At 36.9% G+C, this 21469-nt stretch overlaps 2 protein-coding genes across 5 annotated transcripts in view; one reads left to right on the top strand and one right to left on the bottom strand.

The window, feature by feature from the left end:
• The window catches only part of LOC122061533 (phospholipase D zeta 1-like), an 80013-nt gene that overhangs the window by 22689 nt on the left and 35855 nt on the right, over nucleotides 1-21469 (bottom strand). The window lies entirely within an intron of this gene.
• LOC122061534 (mannose-1-phosphate guanylyltransferase 1-like) lies at nucleotides 13481-17033 on the top strand. 4 transcript variants are annotated; one of them, XM_042624825.1, is made up of 6 exons: nucleotides 13481-13729; nucleotides 14952-15139; nucleotides 15213-15340; nucleotides 15504-15566; nucleotides 15643-15879; nucleotides 16044-17033. In XM_042624825.1, the coding sequence occupies exons 3-6, from the start codon at nucleotides 15230-15232 to the stop codon at nucleotides 16713-16715; spliced, it is 1083 nt and encodes a 360-aa protein (XP_042480759.1). In that variant the 5' UTR covers nucleotides 13481-13729; nucleotides 14952-15139; nucleotides 15213-15229; the 3' UTR covers nucleotides 16716-17033. The 4 variants fall into 4 exon arrangements, with proteins under 4 accessions (XP_042480759.1, XP_042480760.1, XP_042480761.1 ...); XM_042624826.1 differs by lacking the exon at nucleotides 13481-13729 and adding an exon at nucleotides 14098-14245; XM_042624827.1 differs by lacking the exon at nucleotides 13481-13729 and adding an exon at nucleotides 14290-14398.

The raw sequence follows: 21469 nt of genomic DNA, 5'->3' as shown, positions 1-21469 counted from the left end.
AAAAAAAAAAAAAAAAAAGGGCTATTTGCCTATTGAGTTGGGGCAAGAATTTCTAGTAAAATTCCTCACTACCCATCACCCCTCCCTTTCAAAATCAAGCGTACATCTTCTAGCTGGCCAACATGTTGATCCTAAATCTAAGAAGAAAAGGGGCAAGCACAGCAGAGGTGGTAAATGCCCATGGAGAGATTCCAATTGAAACTACAAGAGGAGGTAGAAAAGAGGTGTTTTTATTGTAGTATAGATTGTGTTGGAAGATCAAATTGGGTGACCAGTCTCCTGACAATAAAGTTGTGGCGAGGAATGTAACCTTTAAACCAAACAACGTAGGAAGAAGTAAACATGCCGAAGCCGGATTTTGTTCAAGTAAGCCAATCACCGCTCCCTCTAGGTTATATTATTATTATTATTATTATTATTTTCTGCTATAAAACTTAAAAATTTATATTTTCTAATCCCAATGTCAGATTTCATGATTGTGAGCTATGGAAAAAAATTATTTCTAATACCATTAATGGTGCAGAATTTATAAATTAATTTGGCCAAAAATGTGTCGGAATCATTTTTAAAAGCAAAAGCCATCTGTTATTTGTCAACAATTTTCAAATAATAGGATAAAGCATATACCTAATCCTGAAATTTGGTCTAATTTCAAAGTTGTTTGACTAGCTTTTGATCATAAATGCTCCTATGGGAACTTTGGTAATTTTCTTAATAATTTTCTTCAGACATTTTGAGATGATGTAAAACACTATCTACGGGTTCAAAATGATCTCTGATCCTCCAAAAAAGGTAGGCACCATACTCTGTCGTAGGTCATCCATTCATTATTAAGCTGTATAAATCTAAGGTGACAAAATGAGATGTCTACACCAAATCAATAAAATGGGAGTTTCCTGAGACTTCTAAGACAAGGGTTTTAAAACTCCTAATCGGTGGTGGAATTGGTATGGAAACAAATCTGCCCGAATTGATCCAATTTAAACGGTTCTTAGTAATATATAAGGGTGAAATTGAAATTGCCATGGAGTTGGGAATTTGGTTAAGGAATTGGCATTCTGATTACGATTCAAGCAGCAGCGATTAAGATCGGTAGAAATTGGGATTGGAGTTAGCTGATTTCATTACGAATCTGCTGATCATTCACTGCTTTGATTCCCGTTTGTTAAGCCCTACTTCAAGTTGATTCTCTTCTCTTCTCTCATTTTCCTAAATCCCTACAGCTGAATTTCTTCTTTTTTTGGATTCCACTAATAAAAGAAAAGAAAAAAAATCATAAGAAAATTCGAATTTAAGGAGAGATAAATACACATAAATCAATTATTGTATCATAATTTTTATCTTACTATGTTTCTTCTTTTCTTATCTTGACATCCAAACACAATCAGGAAAAAGGCTATTTCAACCCTACCCTGTAATATGTTGGATAGAGCAAAAAAATCTTGACGGGTAGATCCCTATGTCTCCAACTTATTCATCAATTTTAAGTCACTTGAGGTTCATCAAGTCACAAAATAAATGTTTGACCAAATAGGAATGATATAGGAGAATTACAAGACGTTATACATGAGAGAGTATTTGATTGAATTTGAGTTTTAGAATTCAACACATGATTGTGGATAAAATTCAAAATATAGGTTATCTAGTCGAGGGATCCATGGAATTTGACTGTGCCCATGGTTTGGAATCGTCGCTTGGGTTAAGGCTTAGGACTTTTAAAAGAAACCCAAAAATTAGGCTAAGTTTTTTTTTTGGTAGAAATTAGGCTAGAACTAAGGCTTTAGTCAGTTCACCCAATTTATCCTAAAATTTTCTCTTTTCTATTGTAACCCGACAGTCACTGAGAGGGGGGGTGAATCAGTGAGTAAAATTTCGATCCCCAAAAACTTGTTTAATATCTGAGGAAATAAACCCTGATACACCAATCCCTTTCACACACAGTCGCATGCACACTCAGCCTCTCATAGACACTTTCAAGTATGCACACCCATTTCTAAGACAAGGGTTTTAAAACTCCTAATCGGCGGTGGAATTGGTATGAAAACAAATCTGCCCAAATCGATCCAATTTAAACGGTTTTTAGTAATATAAGGGTGAAACTGAAATTGCCATGGAGTTGGAAATTGGTTAAGGAATTGGCATTCTGATTATGATTCAAGCAGCAGCGATTAAGATCGGTAGAAATTGGGATTGGAGTCAGCTGATTTCATTACGAATCTGCTGATCATTCACTGCTTTGATTCTCGGGTTTTTAAACCCTACTTTAAGTTGATTCTCTTCTCTTCTCTCATTTTCCTAAATCCCTACAGCTGAATTTCTTCTCTTTTTGGATTCCATTAATAAAAGAAAAGAAAAAAAAAATCATAGGAAAATTTGAATTTAAGGAGAGATAAATACACATAAATCAATTATTGTATCATAATTTTTATCTTACTATGTTTCTTCTTTTCTTATCTTGACATCCAAACATAATTAGGAAAAAGGCTATTTCAACCCTACCCTGTACTATGTTGGATAGAGCAAAAAAATCTTGACAGGTAGATCCCTATGTCTCCAACTTATTCATCAATTTTAAGTCACTTGAGGTTCATCAAGTCACAAAATAAATGTTTGACCATATAGGAATGACATAGGAGAATTACAAGACATTATACATGAGAGAGTATTTGGTTGAATTTGAGTTTTAGAATTCAACACATGATTGTGGATAAAATTCAAAATATAGGTTATCTAGTCGAGGGATCCATGGAATTTGACTGTGCCCATGGTTTGGAATCGTCGCTTGGGTTAAGGCTTAGGACTTTTAAAAAAAAACACGAAAATTAGGCTAAGGTTTTTTTTTTTGGTAGAAATTAGGCTAGAACTAAGGCTTTAGTCAATTCACCCAATTTATCTTAAAATTTACTCCTTTCTATTGTAACCCGACAGTCACTGAGAGGGGGGTGAATCAGTGAGTAAAATTTCGATCCCCAAAAACTTGTTTAATAGCTGAGTAAGTAAACCCTAATACACCTATCCCTTTCACACACAGTCGTATGCACACTCAGCCTCTCATAGGCACTTCCAAGTATGCACACCCAATTCTAAGACAAGGGTTTTAAAACTCCTAATCGGCGGTGGAATTGGTATGGAAACAAATCTGCCCGAATTGATCCAATTTAAACGGTTCTTACTAATATAAGGGTGAAACCGAAATTGCCATGCAGTTGGGAATTGGTTAATGAATTGGCATTCTGATTACGATTCAAACAGCAACGATTAAGATCGGTAGAACTTGGGATTGGAGTCAGCTGATTTCATTACGAATCTGCTGATCATTCACTGCTTTGATTCCCGGTTTTTTAAACCCAACTTCAAGTTGATTCTCTTCTCTTCTCTCATTTTCCTAAATCCCTACAGCTGAATTTCTTCTCTTTTTGGATTCCATTAATAAAAGAAAAGAAAAAAAAAATCATAAGAAAATTCGAATTTAAGGAGAGATAAATACACATAAATCAATTATTGTATCATAATTTTTATCTTACTATGTTTCTTCTTTTCTTATCTTGACATCCAAACATAATTAGGAAAAAGGCTATTTCAACCCTACCCTGTAATATGTTGGATAGAGCAAAAAAATCTTGACAGGTAGATCCCTTTTTCTCCAATTTATTCATCAATTTTAAGTCACTTGAGGTTCATCAGGTCAAAAAATAAATGTTTGACCATATAGGAATGACATAGGAGAATTACAAGACATTATACATGAGAGAGTATTTGGTTGAATTTGAGTTTTAGAATTCAACACATGATTGTGGATAAAATTCAAAATATAGGTTATCTAGTCGAGGGATCCATGGAATTTGACTGTGCCCATGGTTTGGAATCGTCGCTTGGGTTAAGGCTTAGGACTTTTAAAAGAAACCCGAAAATTAGGCTAAGTTTTTCTTTTTTTTTGGTAGAAATTAGGCAAGAACTAAGGCTTTAGTCAATTCACCCAATTTATCTTAAAATTTACTCCTTTCTATTGTAACCTGACAGTCACTAAGAGGGGGGGTGAATCAGTGAGTAAAATTTCGATCCCCAAAAACTTGTTTAATATCTGAGCAAGTAAACCCTGATACACATATCCCTTTCACACACAGTCGTATGCATACTCAGCCTCTCATAGGCACTTCCAAGTATGCACCCCATTTCTAAGACAAGGGTTTTAAAACTCCTAATCGGCGGTGGAATTGGTATGGAAACAAATCTGCCCGAATCGATCCAATTTAAACGGTTCGTAGTAATATAAGGGTGAAACTGAAATTGCCATGGAGTTGGGAATTGGTTAAGGAATTGGCATTCTGATTACGATTCAAGCAGCAGCGATTAAGATCGGTAGAAATTGGGATTGGAGTCAGTTGATTTCATTACTAATCAGCTGATCATTCACTGCTTTGATTCCCGGTTTTTTAAACCCTACTTCAAGTTGATTCTCATCTCTTGTCTCATTTTCCTAAATCCCGACAGCTGAATTTCTTCTCTTTTTGTATTCCATTAATAAAAGAAAAGAAAAAAAATCATAAGAAAATCCGAATTTAACGAGAGATAAATACACATAAATCAATTATTGTATCATAATTTTTATCTTACTATGTTTCTTTCTTTCTTATCTTGACATCCAAACATAATTAGGAAAAAGGCTATTTCAACCCTACCCTGTAATATGTCGGACAGAGCAAAAAAATCTTGACAGGTAGATCCCTATGTCTCCAATTTATTCATCAATTTTAAGTCACTTGAGGTTCATCAGGTCAAAAAATAAATGTTTGACCATATAGGAATGACATAGGAGAATTATAAGACGTTATACATGAGAAAGTATTTGATTGAATTTGAGTTTTAGAATTCAACACATGATTGTGGACAAAATTCAAAATATAGGTTATCTAGTCGAGGGATCCATGGAATTTGACTGTGCCCATGGTTTGGAATCGTCGCTTGGATTAAGGCTTAGGACTTTTAAAAGAAACCCGAAAATTAGGCTAAGTTTTTCTTTTTTTTGGTAGAAATTAGGCTAGAACTAAGGCTTTAGTCAATTCACCCAATTTATCCTAAAATTTACTCCTTTCTATTGTAACCCGACAGTCACTGAGAGGGGGGGTGAATCAGTGAGTAAAATTTCGATCCCCAAAACTTGTTCAATATCTGAGCAAGTAAACCCTGATACACCTATCCCTTTCACACACAGTCGTATGCACACTCAGCCTCTCATGGGCACTTCTAAGTATGCACCTCATTTCTAAAACAAGGGTTTTAAAACTCCTAATCGGCGGTGGAATTGGTATGGAAACAAATCTGCCCGAATCGATCCAATTTAAACGGTTCGTAGTAATATAAGGGTGAAATTGAATTGCCATGGAATTGGGAATTGGTTAAGGAATTGGCATTCTGATTACGATTCAAGCAGCAGCGATTAAGATCGTTAGAAATTGGGATTTGAGTCAGTTGATTTCATTACGAATCAGTTGATCATTCACTGCTTTGATTCCCGGTTTTTTAAACCCTACTTCAAGTTTATTCTCATCTCTTGTCTCATTTTCCTAAATCCCTACAGCTGAATTTCTTCTCTTTTTGTATTCCATTAATAAAAGAAAAGAAAAAAAAAATCATAAGAAAATTCGAATTTAACGAGAGATAAATACACATAAATCAATTATTGTATCATAATTTTGATCTTACTATGTTTCTTCTTTTCTTATCTTGACATCCAAACACAATCAGGAAAAAGGCTATTTCAACCCTACCCTGTAATATGTTGGATAGAGCAAAAAAATCTTGACAGGTAGATCCCTATGTCTCTAATTTATTCATCAATTTTAAGTCACTTGAGGTTCATCAGGTCCCAAAACAAATGTTTGACCATATAGGAATGATATAGGAGAATTACAAGACGTTATACATGAGAGATTATTTGATTGAATTTGAGTTTTAGAATTCAATACATGATTGTGGATAAAATTCAAAATATAGGTTATCTAGTCGAGGGATCCATGGAATTTGACTGTGCCCATGGTTTGGAATCGTCGCTTGGGTTAAGGCTTAGGACTTTTAAAAGAAACTCAAAAATTAGGCTAAGTATTTTTTTTTGGGTAGAAATTAGGCTAGAAATAAGGCTTTAGTCAATTCACCCAATTTATCCTAAAATTACTCCTTTCTATTGTAACCCGACAGTCACTGAGAGGGGGGCTGAATCACTTAGTAAAATTTTGATTCCCAAAGACTTGTTTAATATCTTAGCAAGTAAACCCTGATACACCTGTCCCTTTCACACACAGTCGTCTGCATACTCAGCCTCTCATAGGCACTTCCAAGTATGCACACCCATTTCTAAGACAAGGGTTTTAAAACTCCTAATCGGCGGTGGAATTGGTGTGGAAACAAATCTGCCCGAATCGATCCAATTTAAATGGTTCTTAGTAATATATGGGTGAAACTGAAATTGCCATGGAGTTGGGAATTGATTAAGGCATTGGCATTCTGATTACGATTCAAGCAACAACGATTAAGATCGGTAGAAATTGGGATTGGAGTCAGCTGATTTCATTACGAATTTGCTGATCATTCACTGCTTTGATGCCAGGTTTTTTAAACCCTACTTCAAGTTGATTCTCTTCTCTTCTCTCATTTTCCAAAATCCCTACAGCTGAATTTCTTCTCTTTTTGGATTCCATTAATAATAGAAAAGAAAAAAAAAATCATAAGAAAATTCGAATTTAAGGAGAGATAAATACACATAAATCAATTATTGTATCATAATTTTTATCTTACTATGTTTCTTCTTTTCTTATCTTGACATCCAAACATAATTAGGAAAAAGGCTATTTCAACCCTACCCTGTAATATGTTGGATAGAGCAAAAAACTCTTGACAGGTAGATCCCTATGTCTCCAACTTATTCATCAATTTGAAGTCACTTGAGGTTCATCAGGTCGAAAAATAAATGTTTGACCATATAGGAATGACATAGGAGAATTACAAGGCGTTATACATGAGAGAGTATTTCGTTGAATTTGTGTTTTAGAATTCAACACATGATTGTGGATAAAATTCAAAATATAGGTTATCTAGTCGAGGGATCCACGGAATTTGACTGTGCCCATGGTTTGGAATCGTCGCTTGGGTTAAGGCTTAGGACTTTTAAAAGAAACCCAAAAATTAGGCTAAGTTTTTTTTTTGGTAGAAATTAGGCTAGAACTAAGGCTTTAGTCAATTCACCGAATTTATCCTAAAATTTACTCCTTTCTATTGTAACCCGACAGTCATTGAGAGGGGGGGTGAATCAGTGAGTAAAGTTTCGATCCCAAAAAACTTGTTTAATATCTGAGCAAGTAAACCCTGATACACCTATCCCTTTCACACACAGTCGTATGCACACTCAGCCTCTCATAGGCACTTCCAAGTATGCACCCTATTTCTAAGACAAGGGTTTTAAACTCCTAATCGGCGGTGGAATTGGTATGGAAACAAATCTGCCCGAATCGATCAAATTTAAACGGATCGTAGTAATATAAGGGTGAAACTGAAATTGCCATGGAGTTGGGAATTGGTTAAGGAATTGGCATTCTGATTACGATTCAAGCAGCAGCGATTAAGATCGATAGAAATTGGGATTGGGGTCAGTTGATTTCATTACGAATCTGCTTGTCATTCACTGCTTTGATTCCTGGTTTTTTAAACCCTACTTCAAGTTGATTCTCTTCTCTTGTCTCTTTTTCCTAAATTCCTACTGCTGAATTTCTTCTCTTTTTGGATTCCACTAATAAAAGAAAAGAAAAAAAATCATAAGAAAATTCGAATTTAACGAGAGATAAATACACATAAATCAATTATTGTATCATAATTTTTATCTTACTATGTTTCTTCTTTTCTTATCTTGACATCCAAACATAATCAGGAAAAAGGCTATTTCAACCCTACCCTGTAATATGTTGGATAGAGCAAAAAAATCTTGACAGGTAGATCCCTATGTCTCCAATTTATTCATCAATTTTAAGTCACTTGAGGTTCATCAGGTCCCAAAACAAATGTTTGACCATATAGGAATGATATAGGAGAATTACAAGATGTTATACATAAGAGAGTATTTGATTGAATTTGAGTTTTAGAATTCAACACATGATTGTGGATAAAATTTAAAATATAGGTTATCTAATCGAGGGATCCATGGAATTTGACTGTGTCCATGGTTTGGAATCGTCGCTTTGGTTAAGGCTTAGGACTTTTAAAAGAAACTCAAAAATTAGGCTAAGTATTTTTTTTGGGGTAGAAATTAGGCTAGAAATAAGGCTTTAGTCAATTCACCCAATTTATCCTAAAGTTACTCCTTTCTATTGTAACCCGACAGTCACTGAGAGGGGGGGTGAATCACTGAGTAAAATTTTGATTCCCAAAAACTTGTTTAATATCTTAGCAAGTAAACCCTGATACACCTGTCCCTTTCACACACAGTCGTCTGCATACTCAGCCTCTAATAGGCACTTCCAAGTATGCACACCCATTTCTAAGACAAGGGTTTTAAAACTCCTAATCAGCGGTGGAATTGGTATGGAAACAAATCTGCCTGAATCGATCCAATTTAAATGGTTCTTAGTAATATATGGGTGAAACTGAAATTGCCATGGAGTTGGGAATTTGTTAAGGCATTGGCATTCTGATTACGATTCAAGCAGCAGCGATTAAGATGGTAGAAATTGGGATTGGAGTCAGCTGATTTCATTACGAATTTGCTGATCATTCACTGCTTTGATTCCAGGTTTTTTAAACCCTACTTCAAGTTGATTCTCTTCTCTTCTCTCATTTTCCTAAATCCCTACAGCTGAATTTCTTCTCTTTTTGGATTCCATTAATAATAGAAAAGAAAAAAAAATCATAAGAAAATTCGAATTTAAGGAGAGATAAATACACATAAATCAATTATTGTATCATAATTTTTATCTTACTATGTTTCTTCTTTTCTTATCTTGACATCCAAACATAATCAGGAAAATGGCTATTTCAACCCTACCCTGTAATATGTTGGATAGAGCAAAAAAATCTTGACAGGTAGATCCCTATGTCTCCAACTTATTCATCAATTTTAAGTCACTTGAGGTTCATTAAGTCACCAAATAAATGTTTGACCATATAGGAATGATATAGAAGAATTACAAGACGTTATACATGAGAGAGCATTTGATTGAATTTGAGTTTTAGAATTCAATACATGATTGTGGGTAAAATTCAAAATATAGGTTATCTAGTCGAGGGATCCATGGAATTTGACTGTGCCCATGGTTTGGAATCGTCACATGGGTTAAGGCTTAGGATTTTTAAAAGAAACCCGAAAATTTGGCTAAGTTTTTTTTTTTTTTTTATTGGTAGAAATTAGGCTAGAACTAAGGCTTTAGTCAATTCACCCAATTTATCCTAAAATTTACTCATTTCTATTGTAACCTGACAGTCACTGAGAGGAGGGGTGAATCAGTGAGTAAAAATTCGATCCCCAAAAACTTGTTTATTATATGAGCAAGTAAACCATGATACATCTATCCCTTTCACACACAGTCGTATGTACACTCAGCCTCTCATAGACATTTCTAAGTATGCACACCCATTTCATATTCCACGCACTTTAATGTAAAATATAAACAACAAGCACCCACAATACAAGGTTTTTACACGGTTCGATAATTTTCCTACATCCTCATAATAGTACCTATAAAAGTTTCGTACCTACTCAATAGACTACTTTTGACTACACCCACAGTCGGGAGCACCCACACTCAATTTTCTAGAGTCAAAGCTGAGATGACACTGGCAGTGTTGATACAATCTGTAACACCCACTACATAGGAACACCCACTAAGTACTCAATATAAGAATACAATAAATTAGTGCTTATATCAATGCCCTACAATTAAGCCCTACCTAGCATATACATCCACAACTAGCTAGCATACTTATAGTTCATCCACAAGTAACCTAACATGCTTACAGTTTACCCACAACTAACCTAGCATGTATACAGTTCATCCACAACTAATCCTAGTATACATACATATTATCATACATGCATATAATATAAATCCAAGGTTAGGGAATCTCACAACCTGGTTGCCTGGGATGACTGGAAACTTGCACTAACCATTGGAACCTCCATTGACAAGCTCTCCTTTGTCTCCTCTCTTTCCCTTATCTTCTTGTTCTTTAAAGCTTTAACACAACACCCTCAAGTTTTCTTCTCTTCTCTTTTCTTTTTCTCTTAGCTTGGAGTCAATACTTCATTAATAGAGCTCACCAATACACAAAATCAGTCTTCAATGGAGCATACATCACTCACTTGAAGCTTAGAAAATTACTTAATGGCCATTAATGGAAGGGAAAGTTTCTCTCTCAAAATTCGTAGCCTTACAACTTTCAAAACCCTTTTTTTTCTTGCTGCCAATGTGTAGAGGTTGAAAAAAATGAGAAAGGTGCAACTTGGATGGATTCATTTGGACTTAGGGTTAGAAAGTTATGACACTTTGAAGTTGGCCTAACCAGAAGCCTTAAAATAAAATCTTCAGAGCTTGAGCATGGCATTCATTGGCGGCACGTGCAACAACGGCACAGATCTGGCCATAGATCTTAGATCACGTGAGTTTTTTAATATAAGCTATTAGATTTATCAAACGGTCAATAAATCAACACCATAGGATGAGAATCTTTAAAACATTGATTAGACCTGCTGACTCATGCTGATGCAGGCATGTCAGCCATCTTTTGGTTGTCTAAATATCATCTATTGTGGCAGCACCTTTTAAGGAGCCTTATCTCCTTGCTTTTCAAAAGTGAAACTAATACCAGTCATCAAATTAGATTCTTACAGATCTGATCTCCTGATATCTCAAGGATTTCAATTTCCATATGAACTTCTATGCACGCGTGCTACACCGAATCCATTCTTCATTTTAAAATGCAAATCAGCCTCTTTAGCCTTTACAAATTGCAATCAGCCCCCTAAAATTTCAAAAGAAATTTCAAAAAAACCTTGCACTCTACGAAAGCTATTCGAGCATATTAGATCAGATTTTTGGATTGATCTCGTGGAAACCTTCATAAATTACTCATATGAACTCCGATTAAGCCGAAACAAAAAGTTTTGTAACCATAATTCGATGCACTACAACTTTTCAGAAGACCCAATCATCGGACTCAGCCATGAAAAGTAACCATAATGCCCCTGAACCTTCCCAATATCGCAATTTCCTCATACGAAATCGAAATGCGATGAAATCAAAATCATTAGAAATATTGGATTTTTTCGTATCGATACATGGAGAAAGTTTCTTCCAAAAAATTTATCTTCAATGCCAAAACTGCCCTCGACTGTCACAAAACTCATCTTTTGATCTCGGAAGCCATAACTTCTTCATAAGGTATCGAAACGCAACAAAATCAAAAGCATTGGACTTGATAAATTACAATATAAGTTTTTCATGAAGAAATCATCTTCCAAATAATTCATTTTCATTGTCAAAAATGACCTGAGCGTAAATAGACCAATTTTGCCAATTTTGACCTGAAAACCCATTCCATCTACCATGGATGTATCAATCAACTCCATGCATACCATGTGGCTCTATTAACTCATCGGTGACACTGAACTCTGCAACGTCATCACTTTCAGCCACGTCACCGAAACTGGCATGTTATCACCACCACGTAGCCAGATTGCCCGCAAGGACAATCATAAAACGACACTTTCCCTTGTTTGTTAACTCCATTTGTCCTCCACCCTAGGTTCAGGCCAGGTTACAGTCCAGGAAGGTTTAGGCAACCAAGACTGGTCAGTTTAGTGACTGGTCTTCCTTTGGTCCTATTTTGTCTTGTCATGATTCATGGGTGAATTGGTAACTAGAAGGTTTGCTTGCAAAGATTCTATCACTTAATATTTACCTAAGGGAAAAAAAAAACCTGAAAGGCAGTTGACACCTATGCCTATGCCTAGACACAATGGAGGATGAAATGATTGCCCCATCCCTCATAAAAGGTAGAAATCTCACCCACCCCTATTTATGCTTCTTCTAGTGATCCCGTTGACTCTTGCACTAGTGTAGGGGTCATACTGCCTTTTTGGGAACCCTCTCCCTTATGGCCTTATCCTATATTGGTCTAATCACGGCTCTTGTGACCATTTATCGTGAATGGGACCTAGCCTTGAATGTGTTGGGCTATGGCCTATGGGCTTAGTGATGAATTGATCATGCTCAATTAAAAGGCAAGGGAAGATGTATTAGGAGTCCACATCCTTTGCAGTGAACAGTGAGGTGCAGTAAGCATCAGACGGTTGAGAGCATCTGGGCACGTGCCCCAAGAAGCTCCTACCCACCCGATGTTGTGTAATGGCTACAGACAATTTTCACACATGTATTAAGGCATTTACTCGGTATTATAGTAACTTAGTACAACAATAGAGGCTAAATATATCATAAACAATGAAATAATACACGGTTAATTAGGCAATCACAACACGTCTTTGGGTAGTATATCTTCCATATTCCCTAACTCTTTTCTAGTTCAATTGAACTATATTAATAGATTGAATGAGCCTAAATGGGATTGGGGAAGACCAATTGCCTTGCTCAATAGAGGGGTGAAAAAAACAGAGTTGGAACTGACCACCACGCCCCTCGTTGTTGAATGTCTTGGTGTGCGCTCCCATTGGACCTTGTGCTAGTGCAAGGCCAACGCAACAAATTAGTGTTCTCTCTCCCTCTTCTTATGGGAAGAAGAAAGCTACACATTTGCGTGTGCCTACACACCTAAACACAAGCTGGTTTTAAAAGACTACACTGTTCTCCTCACCCATATGCTAAAGATGCTTCTGCATGGCCTCCCAATGGTTGTACGCAAACGGATAACGTTTTCTTACCCATATATAATTTAAGGGAAAAGAATAGACGCACCACCCGCTTACAATAAGCTAGCGTGTGGCAACAATGGGGGCGCACAGGGGCATCATACAAGAAAGGCAAGGGTTGTTTCAAAGGAGAGAGAGAGAGAGAGAGAGAGAGAGAGAGAGAGAGAGAGAGAGAGAGAGAGAGAGAGAGAGAGAGAGTTTTTTTTTTTTTTTTGTGAAGATGTAAATAGTTGGTCCAAACATCTAAAAAATGACCTAACTTTGATATGAAATCGAAGTAAAACCGAATAACAAACCAATATAAAACCAAATAAAAACCAAAATGAAACCAAACCAAGTTGATTCGATTTTGGTTTCTAAATGCGTTCCTATTATCTGTTGATTCGGTTTTGATTTCTACATCTTGTATCTTTAACCAAATAAAAAACAAACTAAATAACCAAAATCGAACCAATTGACGCGCCCCTAGGAGTGTCCAACCTTTTCCCAACATAAAAATCGTAATCCAGGCCGAACATGAACCCGCTTGGAATAACCTTGACAACCCCAAACCGGTTCGAGCAAGTGGTCAGTTGTTTTTAGCCGGAAGGTGGCATCGTGTACACTCAGTAGAATTGAACTATTGAAGACCCACAATGGTGGAAATGGAACGTGAAAGATTCGGCGGGAAATAATCCCTTAGCTTCGTTGCGTTCCCTCTACGAGCTTCGTTTCTTTATTCCTTCTCTCCCAGTCTCTGTTTTGCGGCTGTGCAGGTCGGTCCTGTTATCACTTACCAGTAACAGAGCGATCCTTCTTCATTTCTTTCAGGAATTTCAATACGAGGTATTGAATCCCCAACACCCTCTCTCTTTCTCTCTCACTCTGTCTTTGTATGTGTTTGGTAAATTTCTTAGAGGCTTTTATTTTCCTTTTATATGTTGGTATCTGAGAATTATCCATCTCTGTTATTGTTGGAGCACTTGAATAGAATCAAAAGACTTCGTATGTGAAATTGTGAACTTAGTTGAGACTTGAGAGAGAAGCATCTTTCTTTTTTCAACAAAGTAGGTCCTAAATGATCTGATAGAGGGGTCAGCCCTGTTCATTATTGTTCTGCTTAGGGTTTAAGCTATGGATGATTCAGTCTTTTTTAGGTTATTTTGTTATCTTCATTTCTACCTAAGTGGAGTTTGGAATGAATGGGTTTTGTTTAAAGAAGGGGAGTGTTAGGGAACAAAATAATGAGTTTGGTTAAGGGATGGTAAAATCTGCAAACTTGATTATGACCTTTGCATGATTGCAGAGACTGCACTGATCATCTTGTCATCTTGATGATAAATTTCCTAACTTTTGGATCTGGTGAGCTTGGTTTATTAACCTATTGGTCGTCTCTGATGCCCATTTTTTACCTTCTGATGGTACTCACATCTCTCTTATGTTAAAACCCTTCTGCTAGCTGTGTGCTTAAGAATCCGAATGGAGTCTTCCTGAATCAAATCAAAGAGGACTTAGGTTTAGGTCTTGTGTTGCCATTTTTTTTTGATGAAATGTTCTCCATTGTTTTTCATTTTTTTTTTTTCTTTAGAAATAATTAGATCAATTGATTCAACTGTTAGCAACTGTCATTGTGCTTAGTTCATATTAACCAAAGAATAAGATGTGGTTTCTGTTTTGTTTTGGTCAAAAAGCGTTGGGAGTTCAATTTGTCTGGATCAATTATCTGTTCTGGAAAATTGGATTTCCATTTTGCCTCATTATGTGGACTCAGAATTTAGAAGTCAAAATGGATGACCTGATACATTCTGCAAATTTATTCTTGTAATAATGTTGGGAGGGTTCGTGGGTCCAAAAATCACTAAATCTGTTCATCCCATACACTGTTTTGAGATTTCATTTCTCATTATCCTTCTGAAGTAATTACCAATTGCTACTTCTAACTCAGTGAAGTTATCTGAAGTCTAAAATGAATCATTGAACTGTCGAATGCTTTGTGTTGCCAATCCAAGAAAAACAAAAGTATTGTTGACCAATTAAAAGTTAAAGATATATCATTTTTTCCTGCAAGGTAATCCTCTTAGAAGGGCATCGATCTGAATGTGCAGCAAGTCAAGTTGCATGGAATTGCTCCAACCTATTTCAGGTTGAGAAAATCTAGTGCTATGTTCGTCGCCTTCAATGCTGAGGATCCTTTTTTTTTTTGAGCTTTGGGACTCGGTCAATCTAGAAGAACTCTGGACCACCTCATTACAACAGGTAAAGCAAATTTTCTTTTTCTGGATCTGATTTTTCTTGGAGGAGTTGTTCTAAATGCTATCACCATTAGCAGAAAGGAAGGAAATCACAATGAAAGCAGTTATCCTTGTTGGTGGATTTGGTACCCGCTTAAGGCCCTTGACACTCACTAAGCCAAAACCACTGGTTGAGTTTGCAAATAAGCCAATTATTTTGCATCAGGTTAGCTTTGAATCTTTCTACAATTAGTATTCCCTTAGAAAATTTTTGATGCAGATGCCAATTTGATTAGTCAAGCTCCCCCTCTTGCTGTTATTGGAAAATTATTTTAGCTATTTAATCCTAGGAAAACAATGCTTTAACTGTCGTTGAATCCATTGATTAGATTGAGGCCCTTAAAGATGTGGGAGTTACTGAAGTTATCTTGGCCATCAATTACCAACCACAGGTATGGATGCTGCAGCAACCGCTAAACCATAGCTCACATTATGCTTATTAAATTCATATCTGTTAGGTTATCATAGGTCATGCGGAGTGTGCTAGAGGAATTTGAGATGAAGGTTGGGATCAAGATCACTTGCTCACAGGAGACAGAGCCTCTGGGTACAGCAGGGCCACTGGCCCTTGTGAGAGAAAAGCTGTCTGAGTCTGATGAGACATTCTTCGTCCTCAACAGTGACGTTACCTGCAGGTATCCATTCAAAGAGATGATTGAATTCCACAAATCTCATGGTGGAGAAGCATCAATTTTGGTTACTAAGGTGAATCTCACTAGCTCTTTGTTTGATTCCTTGCCTTTTCCAAAATTTACTTCCTGGAAAACTATTGATTAAATGTGATAAAAGTGATTCCTTCCCCAACACCAAAAAGATAGAAAGACTAAGAGAAGCAGTATAAAACAATCAAAACTACTTACTGTTGATAGGTGGATGAACCTTCAAAATATGGCGTCGTCGTTCTTGATGAGGAAACAGGGAGGGTCAGGAATTTTGTGGAGAAACCAAAGATCTTTGTTGGTAACAAGATAAATGCTGGAATCTACCTCCTGAACACCTGTCTTCTTGACAGAATTCAGCCCAGGCCTACATCAATAGAACGAGAAGTCTTCCCCACCATTGCAAATGAAGGACAGCTCTTTGCCATGGTCTTAACAGGGTTCTGGATGGATATTGGACAGCCCAAGGATTATCTTAAGGGCTTGAGATTGTACTTGGATCATGAAAGAAGGAATTCACCCCAAGACTTCTCTAGAGGACCCAATATCATTGGAAATGTTCTCATTGACAGCAGTGCCAAAGTTGGAGAAGGCTGCATTATTGGACCTGATGTAGTTGTTGGCCCTGATTGTGTGATAGAATCCGGAGTGCGGCTATCATCCTGCACACTGATGAAGGGGGTCAGAGTGAAAAACTCTGCTCATGTGTCTGGCAGCATCATTGGATGGTATTCAACCATCGGAGAGTCAGTTCTGGTCAGCAATATGGCGGTTCTTGGGGAGGATGTCCATGTCAGTGACACAATGTACCTGAACGGCGTAGTGGTTCTCCCACACAAGGAGATAAAATCACATTTTGTGAAGCCAGAAATCATAATGTAAGTGAAAATGCAATATAGGACCAGGATGAAGTGATTCTTTTTTTTTTTGGTAGCAAGATCAAGTGATTCACGTCTTAAAACCTGTGCCAGGATTTTGTATCTTTTCATTTCTATATGACTAGGGTCTTGATAAGAAGTTGACCTCTTGTAGCTTCAATACCTTGATTGTACCTTCATTTCCCAGTTGTTGATTTTATGAACCATGTAGAGTTTTGGTGATGTAGTTAAATTGGACTTTGCATTGGAAACAATGAGTTTGGAGATTCAGTTCAACTACCAACATAGCAATGAGAGTTAAAACTGAGTAATTGTTTAACCATTGCTACCATTTCAGCTTAGTGTGGAAGTGATTAATTTATGCAGTGCTTGGTTGGCATATGACATGAAACAGTATCCTGCGGTATGCTTAGCATTATAATCCGTATGGTCCCCGCTATTTGGACTGTTTCCTGTTCCAGCTATTGTTATTTGTTTTGGAACAAGATTCTGTTTGGAAAACCTTTTCTTCTCGGGAGGACTGTTCAGAGAACTTTGAATATACAGATATAGAATCCTAGAGCCTAGAACTTATATATATATATATATATATATGATTGGAAATTGCCCTTTTTTTACATCCGTGAATGATGAATGTCTAACCAGAATAGGTAGGTGTGAGGCATAAAAAGTAGATTGACAACTTATCATCCAAAATCTTGTTTCATAGTTCATGCTCAATGCTTAAGCTCTGCTGCAAATCACCCTGCTCGACACTACTATGGTGTGAATATCAGGATTATAAGCTGGGTCATCGACCTATAGTAACCAACTTAGCATTTGGAGGCAAGCCACTCGCGTCCCCATGGTGGGTGCCAATCTGTTGCAAGTGGATTTATGTCTGTCCTCAGCCAATGATCTAGATGCAAAGAAGGAAGAATGAACATAAAGAGAGGACTAGAGACTGGCTCTTAGGAGAACTCTCTGATGCTTAAGTCAGTATATGGAACAACAAATGAAGGTTCATGGCAGATGAACAAAGAAGAAAGAGAAGAATAGAAGCTCGGATCCCTTCCCTTGAAATCTATTTACTTTTATAGAGGTTTAAGAGTGCTCTTTCTATGTTGGAGCTAGCCCATAATTGAAAGCCTTGTCTTATTCATGAATGTGTGCAGGTGCCCGAAGAGTCCTTTCCTGATGCTTATCTGGAGAATAATATCCTTACTGTTGATGCAGAAATCTGATTGTCGGCTTCGGGAGAGAAACCTACAAAAAAGGGGGCCAGAGGGGTGCTCCGACGAAGACACTCCGATGCCTAAATCAATTTTAGACAACATATAATTTATTAGAGTAGTGGAGAGAGAGTGAGAGACTGACCTCCTTTCCCCTCTTATAGGGTATATATAGGGTGAAGTATTTTATTTACCCTTGTAGTTAAGTTCCTGGAATTGTGAAGAGCCTTCTAGTCTGTGGTTGAATGTTACGTGTCCTACACTTATTGGTGACGTTATTATATGGTATATCACTTACCAACTGATGAAGGATAATGAGATGGAACTGACCATTGAATAGAAAGAGAAACTTAGCTCAGGCAGTGGTGAAAATCGCTTAGAGGGTTCGGCCTTTCTCTGACCACCTTCAGTGATGTCCTGGGGTGTTAGATGTTCTTCCGTTAGCAAGACCACAGGAGTAAAGCCTTCATGTCCTATTTTAGGCCACTAGGACATAAATTGAAATCCATATGCTCCAAGATGGATGGAAAGGGTTTGCAATCATATGTTAGCGACAATGTTAGAAAGATGATCGGGGTGAAGTTTCTTGTTCTTCTACTTTGCCTTAAGATTTTGCTTTGTTTCTTCTATCATAGTTTTCTTTTGTCAACCCAAGGGGTAGCTGAGTTGGCAAGAGACTTCGCCTCAGGGAGCATATTTGATGTATTGAAATAAAATGTGTCCTGATGCATACACATATCTCCTACTACGTTGGATCCTTGGTCCTGTTATTGCATGAGTTGCACTTAGGTTTCTTGAATCTTTTGGGTTACTTCCATTCATTTTTTAGGTTTTACAGCTAAATAATGGTGAGTAATAAGACTGAGAAATATGTCAAATTTAACATTTACTAGTTCATAGCTGCATTACTATCCGAATGGTTATGGAGCACATACTTCACATCGTTCAACAAAGTTGGCCCATGGTTTCTCTTTGCCCACTACTATGATCTCATCATTACTTCTATCATTATTGAGGTCCTTAATAACCTTTTTCATTGTTTCAAGAGTTTCATCCAAGCGATGGACAAACCCCATTGCATGAGTGAAGAGAGAATTTCTTCACCATGTATAGGTGAAGGAAAACTCGATCCTTTTATATACTCCAAGTTCTTCCCCTAATTAATTTAAAATCGGGTTAATTCCAACTAACAATCGTTACAATACATGTTCTCTTCCCTCCCCTTTTCTTCTTTTTATTCTTATTACTTCTAGTATTTTTAGATTGAAAAAGTAAATTTTTTTTTTTGGTTTTAGTTTTAATGGTAACTAAATCTTCTCTCCGTTGTCTTGGTTTGGGGGAGTTGATCAATAGTTTCAGCTATCTTCAAAACCTCAAAAAATAAAATAAAATAAAATAGTATGCATACTATACTAGTATTAACTTGAAAAAACTTTAAAAGTTATCCATCGTGTTGAAGGTCTATTTAATTAAGGGGTACAAATTTCCATTTGTTGGCATTGTAAGTGAAGCTGTTATGGTAAAAAATGAAAAAACCCAAACCCCCACATCATAGTGTGAAATTTTTGCCATGTTGCAAATCAAATGTGACTAAAATTTTGATATGTGACCCTAATGTTCCTTGCTCAGAAATATGGGGATAGTCAAGTACGACGCAGGAAGTGATATGCTTGTGATCTCCTCCACTCTTAGGAATGGCGTTTGGCACCTTGGGCCTACTTCCTTCTCCATCTTGATTGATTCTTGGAATGGCTTCCATAAGATTCATTGTAGGTCTCTGGGTTCAAGAGATAGTGTAATTGAGAAAGAATCCTCTAATGGGTTCTTCCCCTCTTCCTCAACTTGGAACATTATTTGTGCTCGTGCTGGTTTAAGAAACATATCCTTAGGCATAGTTTATAGTTTGATGTACTTTTAATCTAATCCCTTCTCACTTTGGCCCTCCTCATCCAAAGGCACATCAGTGTGCCCCTTAGTTTTTTATGTTGGAAGGCCCCAAAAGCATCCCTTATCTTTTTTTTTCTGACGTCCCTGAACTATGTGAACGTGGTCCCATGTTAGCAATTGATGTTGGTCCATCCCTAGGAGTATTGGAACCTTCGATTGTGAGTGGAAATGGATCTTAATCACTTCAATGGTAAGTCATGTATTGACTTATATTCGGAAGCTTGTTTTTAAGGCTTCAGTTCATCACATCTAGAAAAGAGCATAATATCACTTCCTAAATATCCAACAAGGGTGCTCGGGTTACATGCACAAACATAAATGGGAGGGAAAAATAACTAAAAGAGATTATTATTTGATACGTGGCTAATAAATATCATTTCCTAAATATCCAAATATAATAATTTTCACATCATCCATTTGGCACAGCTAGGTGTGCAGACTGCAGACTACTAGTGAACCTTTCTCCTCACTTAATGCATGAAGCCACAAAAATTGACCCCCTTATCTAGTTTATGGGCATCATAAGTACATTTCATTTTCTTCTTTTTGAAAATTGAAATCCACACAAATTATAAAACCTTAAGAACTAGGGGTGTCAATCGGTCGGGCCAGGTCAGTCTCGATCGGGCCTAATTGTGCTTGGTAGTGTGAAATTTTTGCATTGTGAACGTCCGTTTACTTAAAGGGGCCTGGGTTTGGGGGACATGGTATAATTTGTAATAGGGTAGGTCGGTGTCTGGCTTTAATTGGGCTACCTTAAACTGGTCTTAAACGGGCTATGAGCCTATTTAATTCTAAACAAGCTCTAAACGGGCCTACCCTAAAATCATTTTTTAAGCGGATTAAACTATTGGCTTTACAATTTAAACATTTTTCTTAGAATTTAAGAAGATAAGATTCTTAGAAAATGTACTTACAATTTAAGCATTACTCATATTTTGTAGTATTAGTGGTAGAATAGGTATTTACAATTTAAGCATTTTTCTAAAGGGGGTCGGGTCAGTCGGGCTAAGTGAGTCGGTTCTAACAGGCTACTTAAGTGAGTCAGGCCGGTCAGGCGCCCAACGTGCTACAACTCTGCACCGTAAACGCCCGTTTAATAAATGGGTCGGACTTAAGCCCGACACGTTTATTAAACGGGCCCGACACGTTTATTAAACGGGCCGATTCAGGTCCGGCCTTAAGCGAGTACAGCTGGGTCAGGCCTACAGGTGCGGGCTCAGGATTGACACCCCTATTGAGAAATCTTGATATTATTGTAGTCTATTAATAATTAGGGATATAAACGGATTGTCGAAAATTCAAATTCGATTTGCTATGTGTTTAGGAGTATCCATATTTGAAAAATCACAATTCAAAATCTACCTGTATCTGTTCAAAAGAGAAATTTCGATATCCAAATTTCCGATCGAATAGTCTCTTATCCGTTTAACTCTCCAATAATATATCTATATTATATGTTTTGATTTTTATTGTTGGTTGAATATATTATATAATAAATTTTAGGGTTAATTACAATAGCCTCCCCTGCAGTTTACCTTCATGTTATAATCATCCCCATTAGAACCGACAATTACACTATACCCACTACAGTTGACAG

The sequence above is a fragment of the Macadamia integrifolia genome, chromosome 14 (assembly GCF_013358625.1).
Source record: "Macadamia integrifolia cultivar HAES 741 chromosome 14, SCU_Mint_v3, whole genome shotgun sequence".
In the NCBI taxonomy this organism is placed as follows: Eukaryota; Viridiplantae; Streptophyta; class Magnoliopsida; order Proteales; family Proteaceae; genus Macadamia; species Macadamia integrifolia.
The sequence above is the reverse complement of the archived record's forward strand: the minus strand, read 5'-3'. Positions and strand labels throughout refer to the sequence as shown.

Bases quoted from the DNA above. Each gene is read 5' to 3' on its own strand.
- LOC122061534 (XM_042624825.1), top strand. From the start codon at position 15,230: ATGAAAGCAGTTATCCTTGTTGGTGGATTTGGTACCCGCTTAAGGCCC. The intron at 15,341-15,503 runs GTTAGCTTTGAA...TCCATTGATTAG, and splicing joins AGCCAATTATTTTGCATCAG to ATTGAGGCCCTTAAAGATGT. The intron at 15,567-15,642 runs GTATGGATGCTG...AGGTTATCATAG, and splicing joins CCATCAATTACCAACCACAG to GTCATGCGGAGTGTGCTAGA.